This window comes from Delphinus delphis, chromosome 15 (genome assembly GCF_949987515.2).
Source record: "Delphinus delphis chromosome 15, mDelDel1.2, whole genome shotgun sequence".
NCBI lineage: Eukaryota > Metazoa > Chordata > Mammalia > Artiodactyla > Delphinidae > Delphinus > Delphinus delphis.
In genome coordinates, this window is record NC_082697.1 from 29,439,438 (window position 1) to 29,459,644 (window position 20,207).

At 44.0% G+C, this 20,207-nt stretch overlaps 1 protein-coding gene across 1 annotated transcript in view; it reads right to left on the reverse strand.

Annotated features, from left to right (window-relative positions):
• Nucleotides 1–20,207, reverse strand: part of DNAAF9 (dynein axonemal assembly factor 9) — a 149,038-nt gene that overhangs the window by 3,563 nt on the left and 125,268 nt on the right. Inside the window, exons 30-35 of the mRNA XM_060031149.1 lie at nt 10,850–10,985; nt 7,398–7,484; nt 4,000–4,106; nt 3,599–3,673; nt 1,423–1,628; nt 204–269 (exon numbers count right to left, since the gene is read on the reverse strand). Of these exons, the coding sequence (XP_059887132.1) occupies nt 204–269; nt 1,423–1,628; nt 3,599–3,673; nt 4,000–4,106; nt 7,398–7,484; nt 10,850–10,985 (677 nt within the window). The remainder of the gene's footprint in view (nt 1–203; nt 270–1,422; nt 1,629–3,598; nt 3,674–3,999; nt 4,107–7,397; nt 7,485–10,849; nt 10,986–20,207) is intronic.

The window sequence follows — 20,207 nt, forward strand, 5'->3', positions numbered from 1 at the left end:
CACCCCGTCCTTCTCACTGAGGCTGCAAGGCCAGGTGAGCTGAGGTTTCTCTTTACCCAGCTTCCCTCTGTGGCCTGAGAGAAGCAGGACCTCCAGCATGCCCTACAAACAGCCACCTCACTCAGGAATCCTAAAAGATAGAGCTGCACAAGAACATCCTTGGGACACTGAGGGGACTTAGGCCCCCAGGGCAGGGTACTCACATGGATGTTCCTGATCTCCTGCTGGGTCAGCATCCCCCTGGTCTTCAGGGCTTTCCTCTGAGGCTTCTGTGCAGAGATGTAAGGAGGTGTCAGTTTCCAACAGAGCTGATGGGTACATGGGAGGGTGAGGGCTCAGGGCTCTGGGGGCCAGTTACATGACTGAGATGCCAGAAAGGGAAGCACAAGCATCGTCATGGACTGGATACAATATCCTGCCTGTCTGTCCCTTGAGAAGACCACTTTCCCATCACAGAGTCCTGCGGGCCAGGGGGGAACAAACGGCAGAAGAGAGACTGATGCATTTGCAAATAGGCATGTTTCTGCCTCTTTGCAGATTCTCAATCCTAGGCCCCACCAGTGACAGACATGCAGACAAAAGAACAATTGGAGGTCTCACAGTCAAATACCATTTAAGAGTTTATCCAGTGAGTCTGAGAAAGACCCTGTCTGCAAGCAGCCATTCCTTAGTATAAAAGACAGGTCCCAACTGAGCATGTACAGAAGGCCCAGGCCCCAGCCAACTCTATTTCCAGAGCTCTAGAATAAGCTTAAGCTCAGACTGTGCTAAGAGGCTTAGAACCCAAAGCTAGCAGCATATGAGAGGATTTTAACTCCAGTCCGGATTTTTTTTCTTTGTAGTATTGGACTAAAGATGTTTGTGTGGATCTATAGGCAAGCCTCCTCTTCCCCTGTACCTCTCTCCAGGGCCTCCGGGCTCACTGCTGTCTATGCTTGGAGTCTTGGTTTGCAAAGGACTCTAAGGATATCTTTGTTGTTTTTCCTTTCTAGAGAGAGAACCAAAGTACAGGAGATGCTGGGCTCAGGAGACAGGAGAGCCTATGAATTAGGTTCAGCTAAGAAGACATTTTTGAGTTTAGAACACTAAGCTGATCCAGGGTCCACATGAAACAACTAAGTTTCACCTAGGTCCTGGTTAAGCCATCTGATAATAACTCCAGCCTGCCTTGGGAAGCAGGACTGGAAATGGCTTTCAGCGCCTGGGCTCGCAGGGTAGGCAGCAAAACAAGTCTGCCTGGAGTTTGCCCCAGGGGCTTCCTCCCACTCTCAGAGTCCCTGAAAACGCTGGCTGAGCCTGTGAGGGGTGAACCAGTGGGGAGAAAGCAGGGAGAAGGTGGAGGGGCTTCTGCCTCAGGTCCATCAACAACTCTGAAGTGTCTGGTCATATCAGTGCCAGGTCTGTCTGGGCTTTGGAAACCACCTGCTTAGCTGACTGCCGCAGCCAGTCCTTGACACTTTCTTCCTTCAGGGAGCAGCCTATGAACACGAGGTAGCATTCCTGCTGCCCGCTGCTGCCTTGAGGTGTGCTTCTGGAGTCAGGCGGTGGCGTGGGTCCCTCCAAAACTGGCACGATGCTCAAGGAATTGGCCAGAGTGTTGTGGCAGACCTCCATGGTCCTCTCAGAGTCTGCAAGGAGAACACTTTAGTCCCTGAGACCCTGCCCCAAAAGGATAAGGCTACACTAAGACTGGATTAGTGCAGCTGTGGGGGACAGATTCACAAGACATGCAGGAGGGAGAACTGACATGACTGGCAGCAAATTAGAAAGGATGAAGTAAGAGAGGGAGGAACAATGTAAGTTTCTAGCTAAGCTGATTGGGTGATCAGGTGGACACCATTAACCCAGAAGGGGACTGACTACAAGAGGAAGAAAAGGTTTGCAAGTGGGAGAAGAAGAGTTTGACTCTGCATCTGTGGCATTTGAAAGACTGTAGGACCCTGAGTGGGAGACATCTACACAGTCATTAGAAGAAGAGAATGGCTGGGGTCACCCCTATGGAAGAGGTAGTTGAGGAGAAGCAAGGAAAGCTCCCTTGGTAGAGGTGGAGGGGGTGGGTCTCAGCTGAGGTCTGAGAGTCCATGGGAGGAGGGCAAGCTCAACAGTACAAGTGCTGCAGGAGGGACACATGCATGGGAACAGGAAAGATGTAATCGGGTTTATAAGCTGAGGCACTGGGGGCTAAAATATACTGGAGACACAAGGGTAAGGTTCCCCAAAAAGGCATGATGAGAAAGAGATCTAAAACAAAGAAAGGTTTACCTTTAACAAGAAAAGGGTCAAGAGTCAGTCTAAATAAAAAAGAAAAGGAGGTGATGATAGGGGAGAGGGACGAGCAGGTGGGGGTCTGTCAGAGCCTGAGGGAAGCGGGCTTGAGTAAGGGGCTTGTAGAGTGGGGCCAAAGTTTCAGATTCAATAACATAAATTAAGCCAAAGGTTAAGGACCTTGAGAGATTCTTTTATAGAGGCTCTGCCACCAAATTCTCCTATCTGAACCCAGATGATTCCAAGCTTACAACTCTCAGTGGCTCCCTGCTGCAGACACCCCCGGTTACCTGCCCAGCATCCCCCTCTTCCTCCAATACCAATTCCCCATGGGCAATGGCAACTCGATCCTGGCCAATGAGAGAAGTCTGCTGAGGAACTGATAAAGACACCCACAGGAAGAGCCAGCTTCTTCCATCAGCTAGCTGTTGTGTCTGAATGTGACACCTAGACCTGCAGCACTACCTGGCAACCATGAGGGGTGGGAACCTGAGGAAAAGCTGACACCAAGAATGTAAGAACACAAAAGCCATATATTACCTGGGTCTTCACTGGCTTTGCTATGCTGCCAGACCTCTTGACTTCTTGCTATGTAGCTAACACCTGCTAGTTGAGCTGGGGTTTTCTGCTATAACTGCCAAAGATGCCCTAACAGACACACTCCCTCACTTCCTCCCTTGGGACCCAGACACAGTAAACCCTTTTTGGTTCCTGAAACGCCTGTTTTTGCCTCACATCCACAGCACATGCTCTGCCTTTTCCCTGGAACATTCTGCTCTTTCTCAATGTTGAGTTAACTGGCTCCTTGTTTTCACACCTTCCCTGAACCCCAGCCCAGGACTGACATAATTCAGGTTGCAAGGGCTGCAGGGGTCAAAGGCTGATAAACAGGTTTACTGAACGGAGGGGAGGAGAAGGCAAGTGGAAGGCTTGAAGACTTTGGCAGAAACGGATCCAGAGCTGGAAGGCTCAGCATTGGGGTAGCTCCTGGTGACAGGTCTAGGAGGAGGCCATGGATGGCTCAAGAAGGGTGGAGTGTGAGTCTCTAGAACAAGGAAGTCAAGGAGCTGTGAGGAGAGGCCCTGGGCAGGTTCGTCCAGGGGCAGGAAAACAGATCCTCCGCTGCAGAGCAGAAGGACCTGGAGAAAGATTGGGACCTTGACTGAAAGGGATGACTGGAGGAGCCTATGGTGTAAGATCCAGAGGGGAGGGTTTTTTGAGAGAGTCTAAGAGGCATCAGTGGTCTGTAAAGCACCAGCAGAGTCTATGAACTCACATCATGAGATGTGAGCACTCCACAGAGTAGCGCTCCCAAATCCAAGCGCCTAGTTACCTGAAAACTTCACTTTGCCCAGGATGTGGTAGATGTTTCCAGAGAAGGGACTTGGCTTGATAGAGGACTGAATTGCTGGTGGAGGAAGAGGATAGGGTTGTTACTCACCTGGGGGCAGAGGCCAAGTCCAGGGTGGCACAGCTGGGAGGGTTAGGGACTGGAAAGGCACCTCCTCTAGGGTCCAGGTTTCACAGGTACCCCCACCAGATCTTCCCCCAGTGGCTCTGCCACTATTCCCAGGGGTAAGGGACTCCTGGGTCCTCAAATTCTTCTGCCTGCTTTCAGACCCAAATGGTGAGAAGAGACAGCACACACAGAATACTAAAATGGTGCCAGGAAGCGGGGACAACTCTGGGGCATTCTTTTACCAGTGTCTGGGACATGTCCCGGTCAAGGCTTACCTTTACACTTGGCCACAAAGCGAGTCTTCTCCAAGGGACGACCAAACCATACACAAATCTGAACCATTAATGGAAAGACCGATCCAACATCAAATTTACCTTCATACCTTAAAAGGTTTAAAAAATTATAAATACAAGTAATTGGGGCTTTGACTGCTACTACATACTACATTGGAAAGAAATACATATCACTTATCATATTTGAATTCTCCCTTAATTGTACGTCATTTTGTGTACAAAGCACTTATTTGAAAGCATTTATGTCTCTTTCATCTTGAGACTGAGAAGCATGTTTGCCCCCTTAGAGCAGGAAGGTCTTACCTTCTTTGGACTAGCAATCCCTTAAAGTCAAAGACCCCCTCTACTTTTGAAGCTTGCCAGTATCCCAACTGGGATTAGGGGTCCCTCCTGGTACCTTTGGAGCTCTTCCTCAGGATCCCCTCCCACTCTCTTCAGGGCTCCCACTATGCCCCACCCTCACTGAGGGCAGTTTAACAGACTGTACATTTGGATGTGCAGTCTCTCCGGAAGGAACTAAAGGGCTGGGGCATCTCTGATCTATTTTCTCAGTTTTGAGTTCAGCAGACATACTGACTGCCACAGACTCATTAAGAACGCAGCATTTAAAAAATTTAACTTTTTATTATGGAAAATTTCAGAGATATGCAAAGATAGAAGGGTAGTGTAATGAATTCCTACCACCCAGCTTCCAAAGTTATGAAACTGTCATTCCTTCTTTTGAATGATTTCATTGAGATGAATCCCTTGATTGGAATCAGTCCAGGAGAGGGCATAACATCTCATGGGTAATTTATACCACCCCCAGCAGTAGATGAGTGTACTAGTTTCACAACAATTCCTCCAGCAATGAATTTTATAGATATTTTTGCCTAAATGTAACAGGTGTCGATCAAAGCAACAGTAAGACACCATTTTGCATTTGAGTACTACGTACATGGAATTCTGTTACCACAGTTGTCATTTATACTTGGTCTTAAGTGGACTGTTCACATCTATATAATATGGGTTACTTTTCTTAAATATCTAAACAAGCTTTCCAAATACTATATTAACCCTTCGTCACATTTGATGCAAACACTTCCCTCCAATCTACTGTATTTTTGTATTAGTTTGCTTTGCTTGAAAACTGCACTGCAGTTTTGAATTTTACATTGTTCAAAGTATCTTACTCTTTAAAGCAACTTCTTTAAAGTAAGGTGGTGGCATAACATTTTTGCAAGACTGACATGTTCTTTTTGTTCTCTCCCCATCCAAACATGAGATTTGGAGACCACGGGCTTCTCAGGCTTCTGTGTTCAGAGGCTGTATCCTTAGGGGAATTTGGAGGGGCCAGGGGAATAGTACAAGGTTTCCTTACAGACTAGGAACAAGCCCTTCTACCAGGGGAGGTGGGGGTGGGGTCGATGACAACAGAGGGCTGTGGGAGGGGAATGGCTAAGAATCTGCACAGCACAAAGCTGAGCACATCCTGCAGCTAAGGCCTGTTCACTCTGAGGTGGTGGCCCTCACCCAAGGAGAGAGGGGAGTAATGTACAGCGATGAGCAGGAATGTGATGACTGCCATCTTGTTAAAAGAGTAAATCATCTGATTCCTAGGAATGAACTTGGAAGGGAGGGCCTGAAGGGTGATTCTGAGGCCCCTCCATCTCTGATCCTCTACAAGGACTGATCTTCCTGATAAAGGAAGATTTCAGACTCTAGATTCACAGAGCCTTCTAATGAACTCCCTCATACCTGTCTCTGTCCTAGATCAGTCTGCCTCCAGAAAAGTCTGTGCCCTGAGCTAGGTTAATGTATGCCATGCCCACAATGAGTTGGTATGGACTGGAGAATAGGTGCTTCCCTAGGCACCAGGTGGAGACGACAAAAGTCTCAGGACCAGGCCCAGAGGTGTGGGCAGCAAAAAGGTCAGTAGCTGCAGCCACTGGAGAGAAGAGTTTCACCCCAGAAGCTCCATCTTTTTCTTTTTAGCTAAGATATTATTGTCTTGTTCAGGCATAAGGAATGATCCACGTACTCACTGTTTAAGTATGATGTGACTCAAACCAGAGGTTCCTTCTAAAAATAAGCCTGAAAACCTTCAATTTTACATATTGACCTTTTTTTTTTTTTAAACAGGATAGTACAATCAGTTTTTGCTGGTACAAAATACTGGTGATGTAAGGGGTGGTTGGAGGACTCACAGAGGTGGCTGAGGGAAGTGAGTGAGGATAATAAAGATGATCCAAATCAATATGAGGGATCAATTTTGGCTAAGCTTTAACAACTGTCTTCCCCTGAACCTTCAACAGAGCAAAACTAGTTATCCATTCCATACAGGGACAAGTGCAGCATGGTGGTTAAGAGTACAGGCTCTGCTGTACAGCAGAAATTAACACAACTTTGTAAATCTATTACACTTCAAAAAAAAAAAAAAATACAGGCTCTGAAGCTACACAACCTGGGTTTGAAACCCAACTCTTTCATTTACTAGCTGTGGGACTTTGGACAAGACATTTAAGTCCTTGCTGCCTCAGTTACCTTATCTCTAGAATGAAGAAAAAAATGGAATCCACCTTGCAGGCTTGGTTTGAGGATGAATGAGATAACATAGGTTGAACTCTTAGAGTGGCACTGTGAACAGAACTTTCTGTGATGATGGAAATGTTCTGGATCTGAACTGTCCAAGACAGTAGCTGCTAGTCACAGGTAGCTGGTTAAGCACTTGAAATGTGGCTTGTGTGACTAAAAGGCTAAATTTTAAATTTTACTTTATTAATATACATTTACATTTTATTAACTAGCCACATGTGGCTAGTGGCTGCCGTACTGGAGAGCGAAGTCTTAGAACAACGTGTAGCACACAGTAAGTGCTCAAGTGATGCTGGAAATATGATTATAGTGCACTTCACACTCTCTTTTCTCTTCCTCTCCTCTCTGGAGGACAGGTTCAGGCTAGGAGGCCACCTGCAGAGCACAGAACATGCCCTGGGCCACAATAGCAGGGAACCTACCTGTCAGATGGGAACCCTAGAGGACTGACTATTCTCAGGAGAGACTCTCTCACCCGGGAGGGTCATAACTGCTTGGTTCCATGTCGGCCACCTCACTCTCACTAGAGGCTAGAGGAAACAAAGGATACCATTGTGCTTAAGGCCTATAAGATGACTCCTTAAGTCTCAACATCCAGCAAGGGTCTCAATTTGGACCCCAAGATGTGGATCACTGGGCTTCCAGCAAGGCCAGTGGTTACTGGGACATGGCAGGCTGTTGTAGCTGCCATTGTCACCCTCCTAGAGCACACCTGGTATTTTCACTTTCTCTTTTTCTTTCCTGTAAATAAATAAATCACTGAGTTTATAAAGAAATCTTAGCTACTTTTCAATGATGATACTTGCCAGCCAGGGTACATTAGATATCGAGATCGTAGCATCTGAGGACTCGAAAAACTATTTTCTGAGAGAATCAGTTCAATGTCTTCATTCCTTTGAAAACATACAGAAAACCCAGGTTAATTAGAACTATTAACCTTAACCTGTACATTCTGCTTACTCTCTACACCGCCATACACACATACAAGTACATGCATATATTTTTTTTCTGTTATTTCACCCCTAAATACTTTAGTATGCATCTCTAAGAACAAGCACATTCTCTTGAAGAACCACAACAGTATAATCACACTGAGGGAATTTAATACTGAGGACAAGCAGCATTGGTATCACATGGGAGCTTCATGGAAATGCAGGATCTCCAGCCTACTCCAGACCTACTGAATCAGAACCCTCATTTTAATAAGATCCCCAAGAGGTTAATATGCACATTAAAGTTGGAGAAGTATTGATATAATATACCTCCATTTTCAAATTTCCCCTTTTTGGGGGGATAGGGCACTCAGGATCCAATCAAGGATTGCTCATTAATTTATAATCTTTATTTTCCTTCAGTCTGGAACAATTCCTCCAACTATTTTTGTTTGTTACTCATTTTTTTTTTTTTTTTTTTTTTTCCGGTACGCGGGCCTCTCACTGCTGTGGCCTCTCCCGCCATGGAGCACAGGTTCCGGACGCGCAGGCCCAGCGGCCATGGCCCATGGGCCCAGCCACTCCGCAGCACGCGGGATCCTCCCTGACCGGGGCACGAACCCGTGTCCCCTGCATTGGCAGGCGGACTCCCAACCACTGCGCCACCAGGGAAGCCCGGAGTTGACATTTTTGAAGAGTACATGCCAGCTGTCTTGTGCCCCACAACCTGGATTTGTCTGGTTGCTCCTCATGATTAGATTCAGCTAAGCATTTCTGGCAAGATTAATGGCCAAGTGATGTTGTGTCCTTCCCACAGTGTCACGAAGGAGGCACATGATGTCAGTTTATCCCATTAGTGGTCTTGGTAAGTTTAATCATTTGGTCAATGTCATGTCTTCTAGATTAAACCTCTCCATTGTGAAGGTACTTTTCCCTCTTTGTAAGTAGTAAGCAGTCTGTGGAGTGACAGATACTTTTTATTTATTCATTTATTTATTTAATTTATTTATTTATGGTTGCACTGCATCTTCGTTGCTGTGCACAGGCTTTCTCTAGTTGCGGAACAGCGGGGGCTACTCTTCGTTGCAGTGTGCGGGCTTCTCAGTACAGTGGCTTCTCTTGTTGCGGAGCATAGGCTCTAGGTGTGCAGACTTCAGTAGTTGTGGCATATGGGCTCAGTAGCTGTGGCTCGTAGGCTCTAGAGAGCAGGCTCAGTAGTTGTGGTGCATGGGCTTAGTTGCTCTGTGGCATGTGGGATCTTCCCAGACCAGGGATTGAACCCGTGTCCCCTGCATTGACAGGCAGATTCTTAACCACTGCACCACCAGGGAAGTCCCGTGACAGATACTTTGAGACAAGTGAATATCCCTTTCCTCAACAATCTGTCATCCACTGCTTTTAGCATCCATTGATAATTCTTGCCTAAATCAAGTATTATATGAAAGGTTACAAAATAGTGACTTTCTAGTACTATAAATCCTTATTTATTTATTAGCTAGCATTCTTCTATAAAGAAGAGCTTTACTGATCTGTCCCTCTCCCTTTTTTTAGTATCACCACAGACTCATTTTACTCCACGTGCTATATACTCCATTATTATCATGGTTCTCTCATATACTCAAGTTGTCCCAAATTTGCCTAGTGGGAGCTTCTTAAGCTAGCTTCTGTATCCTTTTGACGTATTTCCACTAATCTTTGAATACTTCCCTGCTTTTTTGTCACAAAATGTACTAGGCTCACCTTGTACTTTCACTCCCTAAACCTGCAATCAGCCAATTCTCCAAAGAGTCCTGATACTTTGTAGTGGGGATTGGTACTTAGAAATTAAGATCTAGAGGTAGAAGTATTAATTGCTATTATTATTTCTAGTCCCTTTTAATGGAAAGGGTATTATTTCTGGTCCCTTTTAATGGAAAGAGCTAGGGAATATACTTTTTTTTTGAAATAATGAATTTATATCGAGTCCCCCAATTCAACTCCAACATTTGTAGGGTTTTTCCTTACCTTTCCCATTTCATATTTATAATCTCCCTTCTCTAATCAGTGATGTTGTCTGGAATCAGGGTTCCAACAGAGGATTATGCTCAGAAGCTACTTGAATTATTTTGCATATGTACGGTTCTTATAGCTTTGGTATACAGATGGATTCACGTTTTTGTTTGTATTTTTTCCCTCCTTGTTGACTTAATTTTTGAATGTGTAAAATATGTGCATTGCTCAAAAGTCAAAACTATATGAAAAGTATACACCTTTTAGCACCTTATTGAGCAAACAAAACTGCTATATGACAAGATGTTTTCATACACACGAAGTCACTAATTCTCTATTTTTAGTTTGTAACTTGAACCCAGGTCTATGAAGTAAAGATATAATTTCCCCATGTTTCTATGCCATTTCTCTCACATCTTAACACAAAGAACATTGAGAGAGTCTTGACTTCCATCCTTTAATGATGAGAACGTGAATGCATCAAAACAGAACATCTCAAAACAGTACAGGAGGGCTTCCCTGGTGGCTCAGTGGTTGAGAATCTGCCTGCCAATGCAGGGGACACGGGTTCGAGCCCTGGTCTGGGAAGATCTCACATGCCACAGAACAACTAGGCCCATGAGCCACAACTACTGAGCCTGCGCGTCTGGAGCCTGTGCTCCGCAACAAGAGAGGCCGCGATAGTGAGAGGCCTGCGCACCGCGATGAAGAGTAGCCCCCGCTTGCCGCAATTAGAGAAAGCCCTCGCACAGAAACAAAGACCCAACACAGCCAAAAATAAATAAATTAATAAATTGCCAATTTGATACATGAAAAATTATATATATTAAAAAAAATTTAAAAATTAAAAAAAAAAAACCAGTACAGGATACTAACATGTGGGGTCCTCTTGGTGATTTTTACACAGCATCAAAAGCACTTCAAGGGTTTCCCTGGTGGCGCAGTGGTTAAGAATCCGCCTGCCAGTGCAGAGGACACAGGTTCAAGCCCTGGTCCGGGAAGGTCCCACATGCCGCGGAGCAACTAAGCCCATGAGCCACAACTACTGAGCCTGCACTCTGGAGCACGTGCTCCGCAACAAGAGACGCCACCACAATGAAGAGTAGGCCCCACTCGCCGCAACTAGAGAAAGCCCACCTGCAGCAACAAAGACCCAACACAGCCAAAAATAATAAAAATAAAATAAATAAATTAAAAAAAAAAAAAGCACTTCAAGACCTGACTTTTATAAATGCTCAGGTCTCTGATACAGTAGAAAGACCCAGTGGGCCATAGACAGACTGCTGCATCTGAGAAAGTGGCTGGTCCTGCGGAGTGAAGTGAACTGGTAAGTTTACCTGGTGACAATCCCATTTTCTGCAAGAATGAAGGCTGCGGAAGGATTGGCAGCTCTGATGAGGCTCTGCAACTGAATCAGGAGAGGGTGCCTCTGCTCTGTGGTGTGACTGGTGAACACCACATTACTCACCAGGCCTGGGGAACAAAACCAAAAACAGTTCAGCCTTTATGAGTCCTGACTGGGGCTGAGGGTTTGCACAAATGTGAGCCCTTGCTCCCTCCCCTGATCATCCCTTCTAGCAGCCTCCTCATGTAGACACCCGCCACCCAACACTGATATACATAGCCATCATTCTGCTCCTCTTTCTGCCACTGCAACCTCTTGGAGTGAATGGCCTCAACTCTGTAGCTGCCTCACCTCCTAACCTCCTCTGTCTTCTTAATTCCGCTTTGATACCTGGAGCTTTTTCATCTAAGGGCCCTTTCTATATCCCATGTACTTAACCTCATCAGGAACTGGTGCCAGTGACTTTTCACCAGTTCAGAACACAGACATGTACCAAGCACAAACCGTATGTCAGGTGCTAACCATTCTCAAAGAGTGCACAGTCAAGAAGTCTCACCCGTGGACCCACAGTTCCAAGGTAAGTGCTAACAAAGATATTCACAGAGTGACACAGTAAGGAAGGGTGGCGCATGTAAAGAGAGGTTGTGGAGTGGGCCACAATCACTCTCAACCTTTCTGTGAAAATATAGAAGTAAAATCCACAGCACTACAGATAATTTTGAAATCAGAGAATTTGCCACATCCCATCATGCCAACACAATTGTAATACCTCTTCCATACTTATTTTTACATGGCTAGGATCACAGCATATACACCATTTCTGCTATAATGTCATTTGCATTTGTGTTATTCAACCGTTTTTATTCACTTAATATTGTGAAAATTTCAAACATATACAAAAGTAGAAAAAAATAGTATAATGAACGCCCACGAGCCCATCACTTGGCTTCAAGAAAGATTAACATTTGGCTAACTATTTCTTCTATACCATACCCCAACCTTTTCTCCTTTCCTCTCCTTCCCCACTGGATGATTCTGAAGCCAATAATAGACATCCTATTATTTCATCCAAAAATATTTCAGTATGTATTATCATAAGGACTCTTTAAAAAAATGAATGATTAACAATAAATTCTTTAATATAAAATATCTAGCCCACATTCAAACTTTTCTGTCTCAAGAATATTTTCTTAATTTTTTGGAAACAGGAACCAAACAAAGCCCATACATTATATTTCACTGATGCATCTCATAATTCTCTTTCAATCTATAGTTTTCTTCTTACTTCTTTGTGATTTATTTGTTGAAAAACTGCATCTTGTATATTTCTCTCAGTCTAGATTTTGCTGATTGCATCTCCATAGTGTTGCTTAACATGCTAGATATACCTGGTTTATAGATTCAATCTTTTTTATTATAATCTAGTTTTTAAAAAGTTCTTGTTCTTTTTCTAACTTAAGTTGAATGCTTAATTCATTATTTAAAAAAGCCACAATGAGATAGCATTTCATACCTGTTAGAATGGCTATTCTCAAAAAGACAAGAAATAAGTAGTGTTGGTGAGGATGTGGAAAAAAGGGAAACTTGTACACTGTTGCTGGGAATGCCAATTCTATAGTGGTACAGACACTATGGAAAACAGGATGGAGATTCCTAAAAAAATTAAAAGTACCATATGATCCAACAATTCCACTTCTGGAATATACCAGAAGGAACTGAAATCACTATCTTGAAGAGCTATCTGCATAGCCATGTTCATTGCAGTATTATTCACAATAGCAAGATATGGAAACCTAAGTGTCCATTAGTGGATGAATGGATAAAGGAGATATAAGATAGATATATCTTATATATATCTATCTTATATATGATAATGATATATATATATAAATGTTACTCAGCCATAAAGAGAATGAAATCTTGTCATCTTGCCATGGATGGACCGCAAGGGCATTATGCTAAATGAAATAAGTCAGAGAGAGAAATACCATATGATCTCATTAATATGCAGAATCTAAAAACAAAAACAAAAACCAAGTCCATAGATACAGAGAACAAACTGGTGGTTGCCAGAAGCAGGGGGCAGGGGGTGAGAAAAATGGGAGGAGAGAGTCAAAAGGTACAAACTTCCAGTTATAAAATAAATAAGTCATGGAGATGTAATGTACAGCATGGTAACTATAGTTAATAATACTGTATTGAATAACTAAAAGCTGCTAAGAGAGTAGATCTTAAAAGTTCTCATCATAAGAAAAAATTGTTTTGTAACTAGGTAAGGCAATGCATGTTAACTAGACTTATTGTGGTTATCATTTTGCAATGTATACAAACATCAAATCATTCTGTTGTACACTTGAAACTAATACAATGTTATATGTCAATTATATCTCAATAAAAAGAAAAATTATTTCTTGTTTAGTAACATAGTAACTTAAAGGTATATGCTTTCTTTTGAATTATTTGGTTACAGAAATATTCATGACAGGTTGTAGATGGTGTCCTTTATCATTAAAAATTGCCCTTTTATTTATTTACTTATTAGCCGTGCTGTGCGGCATGTGGGATCTTAGTTCCCCGACCAGGGATTGAACCCGTGCACCTTGCAGTGGAAGCACGGAGTCTTAACCGCTGGACCACCAGGGAAGTCCCAAAACTGCCCTTTTTAGACTCTTCAATATTTTGCCTGGTATTCAACCCTGCTGTTATTAATATCAACCTCATTTCTTTTTGTTTGCATTCGTCTGTTATATCTTGTCCATTCTTTCATCACCATCCTTACTTAGTTTTAGATGCTTCTCTTGTACAGAACATCATATAATTAGATTCTACTTTTTGGTTTAATCTGAGATACTTTTCCTTTTAATAGGTGTTTATTCCATTTATATTTACTGACACTTTGTTTCTGTTACCTTGTTTATGTGGAATTCTATTTAAAAAAATTTTTTTTTAACTTTTAGCAATATGATTTCTGCATTGTTTTCTGCTTTCCTTCTGATAAGTGGTGGGCTTATAGTCTGTTTTATGTTCTTATGATAGCTATCCTTATGTCACCTTTAGACAATGTCTTTTGACTTTTCCACATGACAGACAAGGAAGTTCATATACCCTTAAATTTGCCCCGCTTCTCCACTATCACGTTCTGGTTGGCTACATTAATAATTTTATAGTTCCTCTAGTGGATACTTTTTTTAAGTTTTACTGTTCTTATAAATTTATTTATTTATTTATTTATTTATGGCTGTGTTGGGTCTTCGTTGCTGCGTGCGGGCATTCTTTAGTTGTGGCGAGCGGGGGCTACTCTTCATTGCGGTGTGCGGGCTTCTCACTGCGGTGGCTTCTCTGGTTGTGGAGCACAGGCTCTAGGAGCGTGGGCTTCAGCAGTTGTGGCTCGTGGGCTCTAGAGTGCAGGCTCAGTAGTTGTGGCACCTGGGCTTAGCTGCTCCGCGGCACGTGGGATCTTCCCAGACCAGGGCTCAAACCCGTGTCCCCTGACTTGGCAGTTGGATTCCTAACCACCATGCCACCAGGGAAGCCCGAGTGGATAATTCTGTATCTTTAAAGAGTACAACTAACTCTTTACAAATTGACTTAACAGCTTTAAAATTTACTGATCTCCCACTTGAGAAGATGTAGAGGTAATCTCTCTCTCGTTGCCTCCTAATTTTTTATTAAATATAATTTCATTTATAGGGTTTTGAGATTTTCAACATTTATATTCTATCTTGTAATAGCATTCTCATAGGTGTTATAATTAATTCTATACCTAAGAATACTCAATGCTCATCATCAATCTTTTTACTAATAGAGACTAGTTTTTTGTTTGTTTGTTTGTTTTTGTGGTACGTGGCCTCTCACTGTTGTGGCCTCTCCCATTCAGGAACACAGGCTCTGGATGTGCAGGCTCAGCGGCCATGGCTCACGGGCCCAGCCGCTCCGCGGCATGTGGGATCTTCCCGGACCAGGGCACGAACCCGCAACCCCTGCATCATCAGGCAGACTCTCAATCACTGCGCCACCAGGGAAGCCCGAGACTAGTTTTGTAAACGATTAGTTCATAAGTGAATGTCTCTAAATTATGAGACTTCAGCTTTCCTAAGTAACCTTGTAATTGTAGGATCCTGAATAATGAATATTCAGTACAGAGGACTCTTACTGTTCACTTCAGTCAAGTGTTTTGTTTTTTAAAAAATTAGCTGTACTTAGTTTTTCAGGGCAAAACTCATAATGTACAGAAGAGTTCACAGACAAAGTAAATTCCCTTCCTACCCAGCAACCTACTTCTTTCCCTGGAGGCAACCATATTTATCAGTTTTCTTCCAGATATGTGCTGAGTATTTACAAGTAAATGTGTATGTATACATTTTTCCCACAAACAGTGGCATACTATACCATTCTGTACCTTGTTTTTTCACTTAAGCCTTTTAAAAAAATTTTTTAGTAAAGCTTACTTCTTCCTTACAATCTTCTCTAATACCGTTATCATCCCAATCCTCCCCTCATGCCACCTTGCTGTCTCCCTTTCTCTGAACTACGAGAGCTCCTTTGAATAACACGGGCAGTGCTTAAAATATAAGGCTTATATTTTTATTTATCTTCTTCATATATGTAAAAAGATAGCATAAGGTAAAGATTAAAGCGTGGGTTTTGGAGCCAAGCAAACCTGAGTCTGAATTTTCGGTTCCACTAATTATTCATGGGTGACATTAGGCAAATTGCTCAACTTTCTCTCTGAGCCCAAATTTCCTCCTCTGTCAGATGGGAACACATACCTCCAGGTTATCTGTGAAATGCTTTATCACAGGCTACAGAGAGTAAGAACTCATTAAATGCAACCTGACACTACTACCACCACCATCTCATCATTTGGGAATGGGACCCCTACATGTACACCAAGGAGCCTGGACCGATTCCTCAGACTGACAGAGGTGGCTGTGGCACGCCTTAGCCACAGCGACAAGCAGGAAGGTAAGTCACATGACTCTCACCAGCCTAGGCTGCTGAGCCCATGGTTTAGATGAGTGGCTATCACTGGTTTGAAGGCAACTTCCAGGACCCCTGGTCCCTGCCTCTGGTCTGAGGCAGAAGTTAGTGATACTTCCTTCCTCTCACCAATCATATTTATAAAAAGTGTTCCAAAACTCTGAAGACTGAATCTAACCTCATAACCACATTCCATTCGCAACCAGGGAACAGGGGTTAGGAGCTTCATGTCAATGGTCGTGTGTTACAATGGGGACAAGGCACACACGAAGGGTATAGAATATGCCTAGGATCATAGATGTCAGGAGGTAGGGCTCGACTGCTGAGCACATAATCTGCTTCCTGAGTGCTTACACACTGTTTGGGAATCTATTGGTTCCTTGGTTCTGAGACATGAGTCCTGCTCTTCACAGGTATCTGTTAGTGCTCCACAGCAAGTCAGTCGGCCTTAGGTAAATATGGCCTATATGCCTCTGCACAGTGCTTGAGAGACCTCTGAGGATTCAAAGGTGAGTTTCCTCAATGGCTTCCCCTGACATCCAAGCGGTCACTTGGTGAAAGGCACACCGACTGCCTAGTTCCCCAAACCTGGGCCATCGTCCATCCTCCACTCTCAGTCCCTGCTACCATTTGCCTGGTTTAGACCACTGCTCTCTCTTCACTAGGTTACTGCTCATTCTCTCTACTTCCAGGCTTCCTTTACTACAATTCATTCTTCCTATTGTAGTAAGAGTAATCTTTCAAAAACATAAATCTGATCAAGTCACTTCCCTACTTAAAATATTTAATGCATTCCAATTATTTTTAGGCTGATATCTAAACTTCTTGGCCTGCTTGACCTATCTGCATGATGCACTTCCTCAGGGCCCTAGTCGTACTCTAATCACCATCAGGCCTTCAATCTTGCTGTTTCTTCTGCCTGGAGCCATCCTTTCTCTCATTTTTTTGAAGGAGGGCCAACTCCTCCTTCAGGGTGTAGACAATTTGAATAGCACCTCTTCCAGAAGCCTTTCTTAATCCCCCAGGACTGGGTTACAGCAGGCATTAGATAAAAATTTGCTGAATAAATGAACGAATAAATGAAGTGTAATAAAAGACACATGCAACCTGACCTCTGAGGCAGCTGCCTAAGAAACTAAGCCGTGGATACCCACATGCCAAAAATTCTCCCACTTGCAGGTCTGAGCAAGTACTATTCATCAGACAGTCATCTGGAAAGGTTTCTAAGATTTATTAGTATATACATATTTTTGGTGCAAAATTTGTAAGGTAAAAAAGGGTGTTCAAGTTTCTTCTTCCCTTCTCTGGCACCCTGAGCCCTATTTCTCCTCCGCAGAGGCAACCACTAATAACCAGATTTTGGGTATGCCTCCTCAGATAGTCTATGCATATACAAGTATATAGGAATATACAGAACCACATTTTCTTAACAGCTTCTCCTACACTCAAAACTTCTATTCTCAAGGTCTTCAGGTATGGCCTAGATGTGGTAATAGCACAAGACTTAGGAATTCAAATGGAGAATATGTCTGCATTTTGTTTATTCTATTTTAAAAAGGCTTCTCACATGCCTTCCTTGTTCATAAGCTTTAACATTAAGATGGACCATCTGCAGTCAGAGTTTTAGGAAAGCCTCCTAACAAAGGTGACACTGGTAGTGCCTGTGCTTCCATTCCCATTTAGAAAGGTCACTCTGCAGGCTGTGGGGAGGCAGTGAGGACAGCCTGGTGAGCCTACTGCCAGAACCCCATGTCCTGGTGCAGCCACAGGAAGTGGCTGGGGCCTTTGGAAACTGAGTAAAGCAAGGCCAGGCAGCCAGGCCCAGAATGTGGCACAGTGGGGTGGCAGGCAGGGTTCTAGAAGGCTCAGCACATTCCAGAGATGGCAGTTATGAGAGCCGGCTCCTGCGAGAGGCCCATGACATTACCAGGGGTGGAAGACAAGAATAGCTGTGGTGGATCTTGCAGTGAGGAGTCAGGAAAGGCTGAGAGAAGATCTATAAAGGCCCTAGGACTCTACTTAGCATCTACTTGGGCAGAAGAAACTGGAGAATCAGACTACTGCGAATGTGCCAACCTGAGTGGCATGCAGCAGGGTCACAAGCACAGGCTTGTCCTGCCTGAGAAAAGGCTAGGATCCGAGTCTCTGACAGATAACTTGCCCAAAGTCCTGTCTGCCCCATGAGTACCATGTAGACAAACACTGTGGGCTTTGGATTCTAGGTCAGGAATTGGACATATAAAAGGGGCTTTGCTTTGTGGAGAAACAAGCAAAAGGATTATCCCCAGCATTCCTTAGGCCAGCTATGCAATCTGCTACCTGCCAAGAGGAAATGCCATCTTCAAGGCAAGGTACAGCAGTTATCTGGAGCACAGGGTGAAGAGGCCATCATGAGCGGTTTCATCTTGCTTGGGCCGGGAGCTTCCTTCTGCTCTGTTATCAAGGAGTGGATACTCTGATTTGGCCAACGCCTCACCAGTCTGGGTTGTGAGTGAGCAGGCAGCCTGGACTGGCCTGTTCCCAAGAGTGGAGAAACATCTCTGAGGTCTGTTTGACCATCCCAGTCTGGCTAAAGACTTCCAGCAACCCAGAAGAACACAAATCTCACTTCTTTTGTCTATCTACAGATACATCTAAAAGCAGATCATGGTAGTAAATTATCTGCGCTCTGTTTTAAAGCCAGCATTATAATGAGCCTTGCTTGCTGTTTAAGCATTGAGATTATTTCCTAATCCTTGGATCTCTGTAATACACATCATCTTGTGGCTGCAATACAGTGCTTTTCTCATTGTAAAATAATCCTTTGTTGTAAAAGCAATGAATCAGGGAGCTTAACTCATGAACAGGAGCGAAGGGAGGCAACTGCTCCCTTAGGACGTAAAATGTTTGTCTACCGGTGGCAGATTCTACCTCTAAGAGAGCCATCAAATCTCTGAGGAAGAAGAAATACTTGCATTTTATCTCCTCTCTCCCCAGAAGGTCCATGCCCATGGTGAATTAGGTCAGATCAGTCTATAGTGTCCTCTTGGCCCAGATGTAAGGGGAAGATGTCTACCAAGGCACTATCACTTAACAAGCCCTTTGCAGTTCAGAAAACAGCATATATGGCCTCAAGGTTATCTGTCTACATCTGATCACATTCCCAGCTTTCTTTTTTTTTTTTTACGCCTCCAACCAGGGACTGAACCCAGGCTGTGGGAGTGACTGTGGCACTGAACCCAGGCTGTGGCAGTCCTAACCACTGGACTGCCAGGGAATTCCCCTGGCTTTCTTTTTTTTTTTTTTTCTTTTAATTCTTTTCTTAAAAACATATTTATTTGGGCTTCCCTGGTGGTGCAGTGGTTGAGAGTCTGCCTGCCGATGCAGGGGACATGGGTTCGTGCCCTGGTCTGGGAGGATCCCACATGCCGCGGAGCGGCTGGGCCCGTGAGCCATGGCCACTGAACCTGAGCGTCCGGAGCCTGTGCTCCGCAACGGGAGAGGCCACAGCAGTGAGAGGCCCGCGTACCGCAAAAAAAAAAAAAAAAAAAAAAAAAAATTTATTTAATTTTTGGCTGCGTTGGGTCTTAGTTGTGGCACATGAGATCTTTTGTGGTGGTGTACAGGCTTCTCTCTTCTTGTGGCATGCGGGCTCCAAAGCGTGTGGGCTCTGTAGTTGTGGCATGCAGGCTCTCTAGTTGTGGTTCGCATGCTCAGCAGTTGCAGTGCACGCGCTTAGTTGCCCCGCAGCATGTGGGATCTTAGTTCCTCGACCAGGGATCGAACCCGAGTTCCCTGCGTTGGAAGGCGGATTCTTAACCACTGGACCACCAGGGAAGTCCTCCCACCCCCACCCTAGCTTTCTTTATATAAGTACAGAATTGACACACATTACCTTTGAACAATGAGTTGGAAGGCAGTGCTAATGAAATATGCCTACAAAATCCCAGACAGAACTCATTCTGTCTTGGCCTAAAAGAGCTTTCCTCTTGCAATACTGGCCCAGGTTCATGGACAGTAAAGACAGAACACTTGCTTAAAAGGTTCTTTGCCAAGGTAGCCTGATCATCTTTTTCCCACATGCAAAAAAAGAAGAGGGGCACTGAAGGAGAAAGTGTCAAGAAGCCAAGGGGCACTAGGGTGGCAATCTTCATGTGATCAGTTATGTGATCGATTACTATATGATCGATCATATAGTCAGAGGGGCTTACTACAGCCCACACCGTTCGCTTTGATCATGACTTCCAAACATTTATCGAAGGACCAGACAGCTCTCTTTGGTTATCTCCTGGACCTATGTTTTCTCCTATGTAGTCTATTTCAAGGATAGGTACCACCAACCTTTCCAATCTCCCAAGCTAGAAACCTAGGAGTCACTCCAGATACCCCCT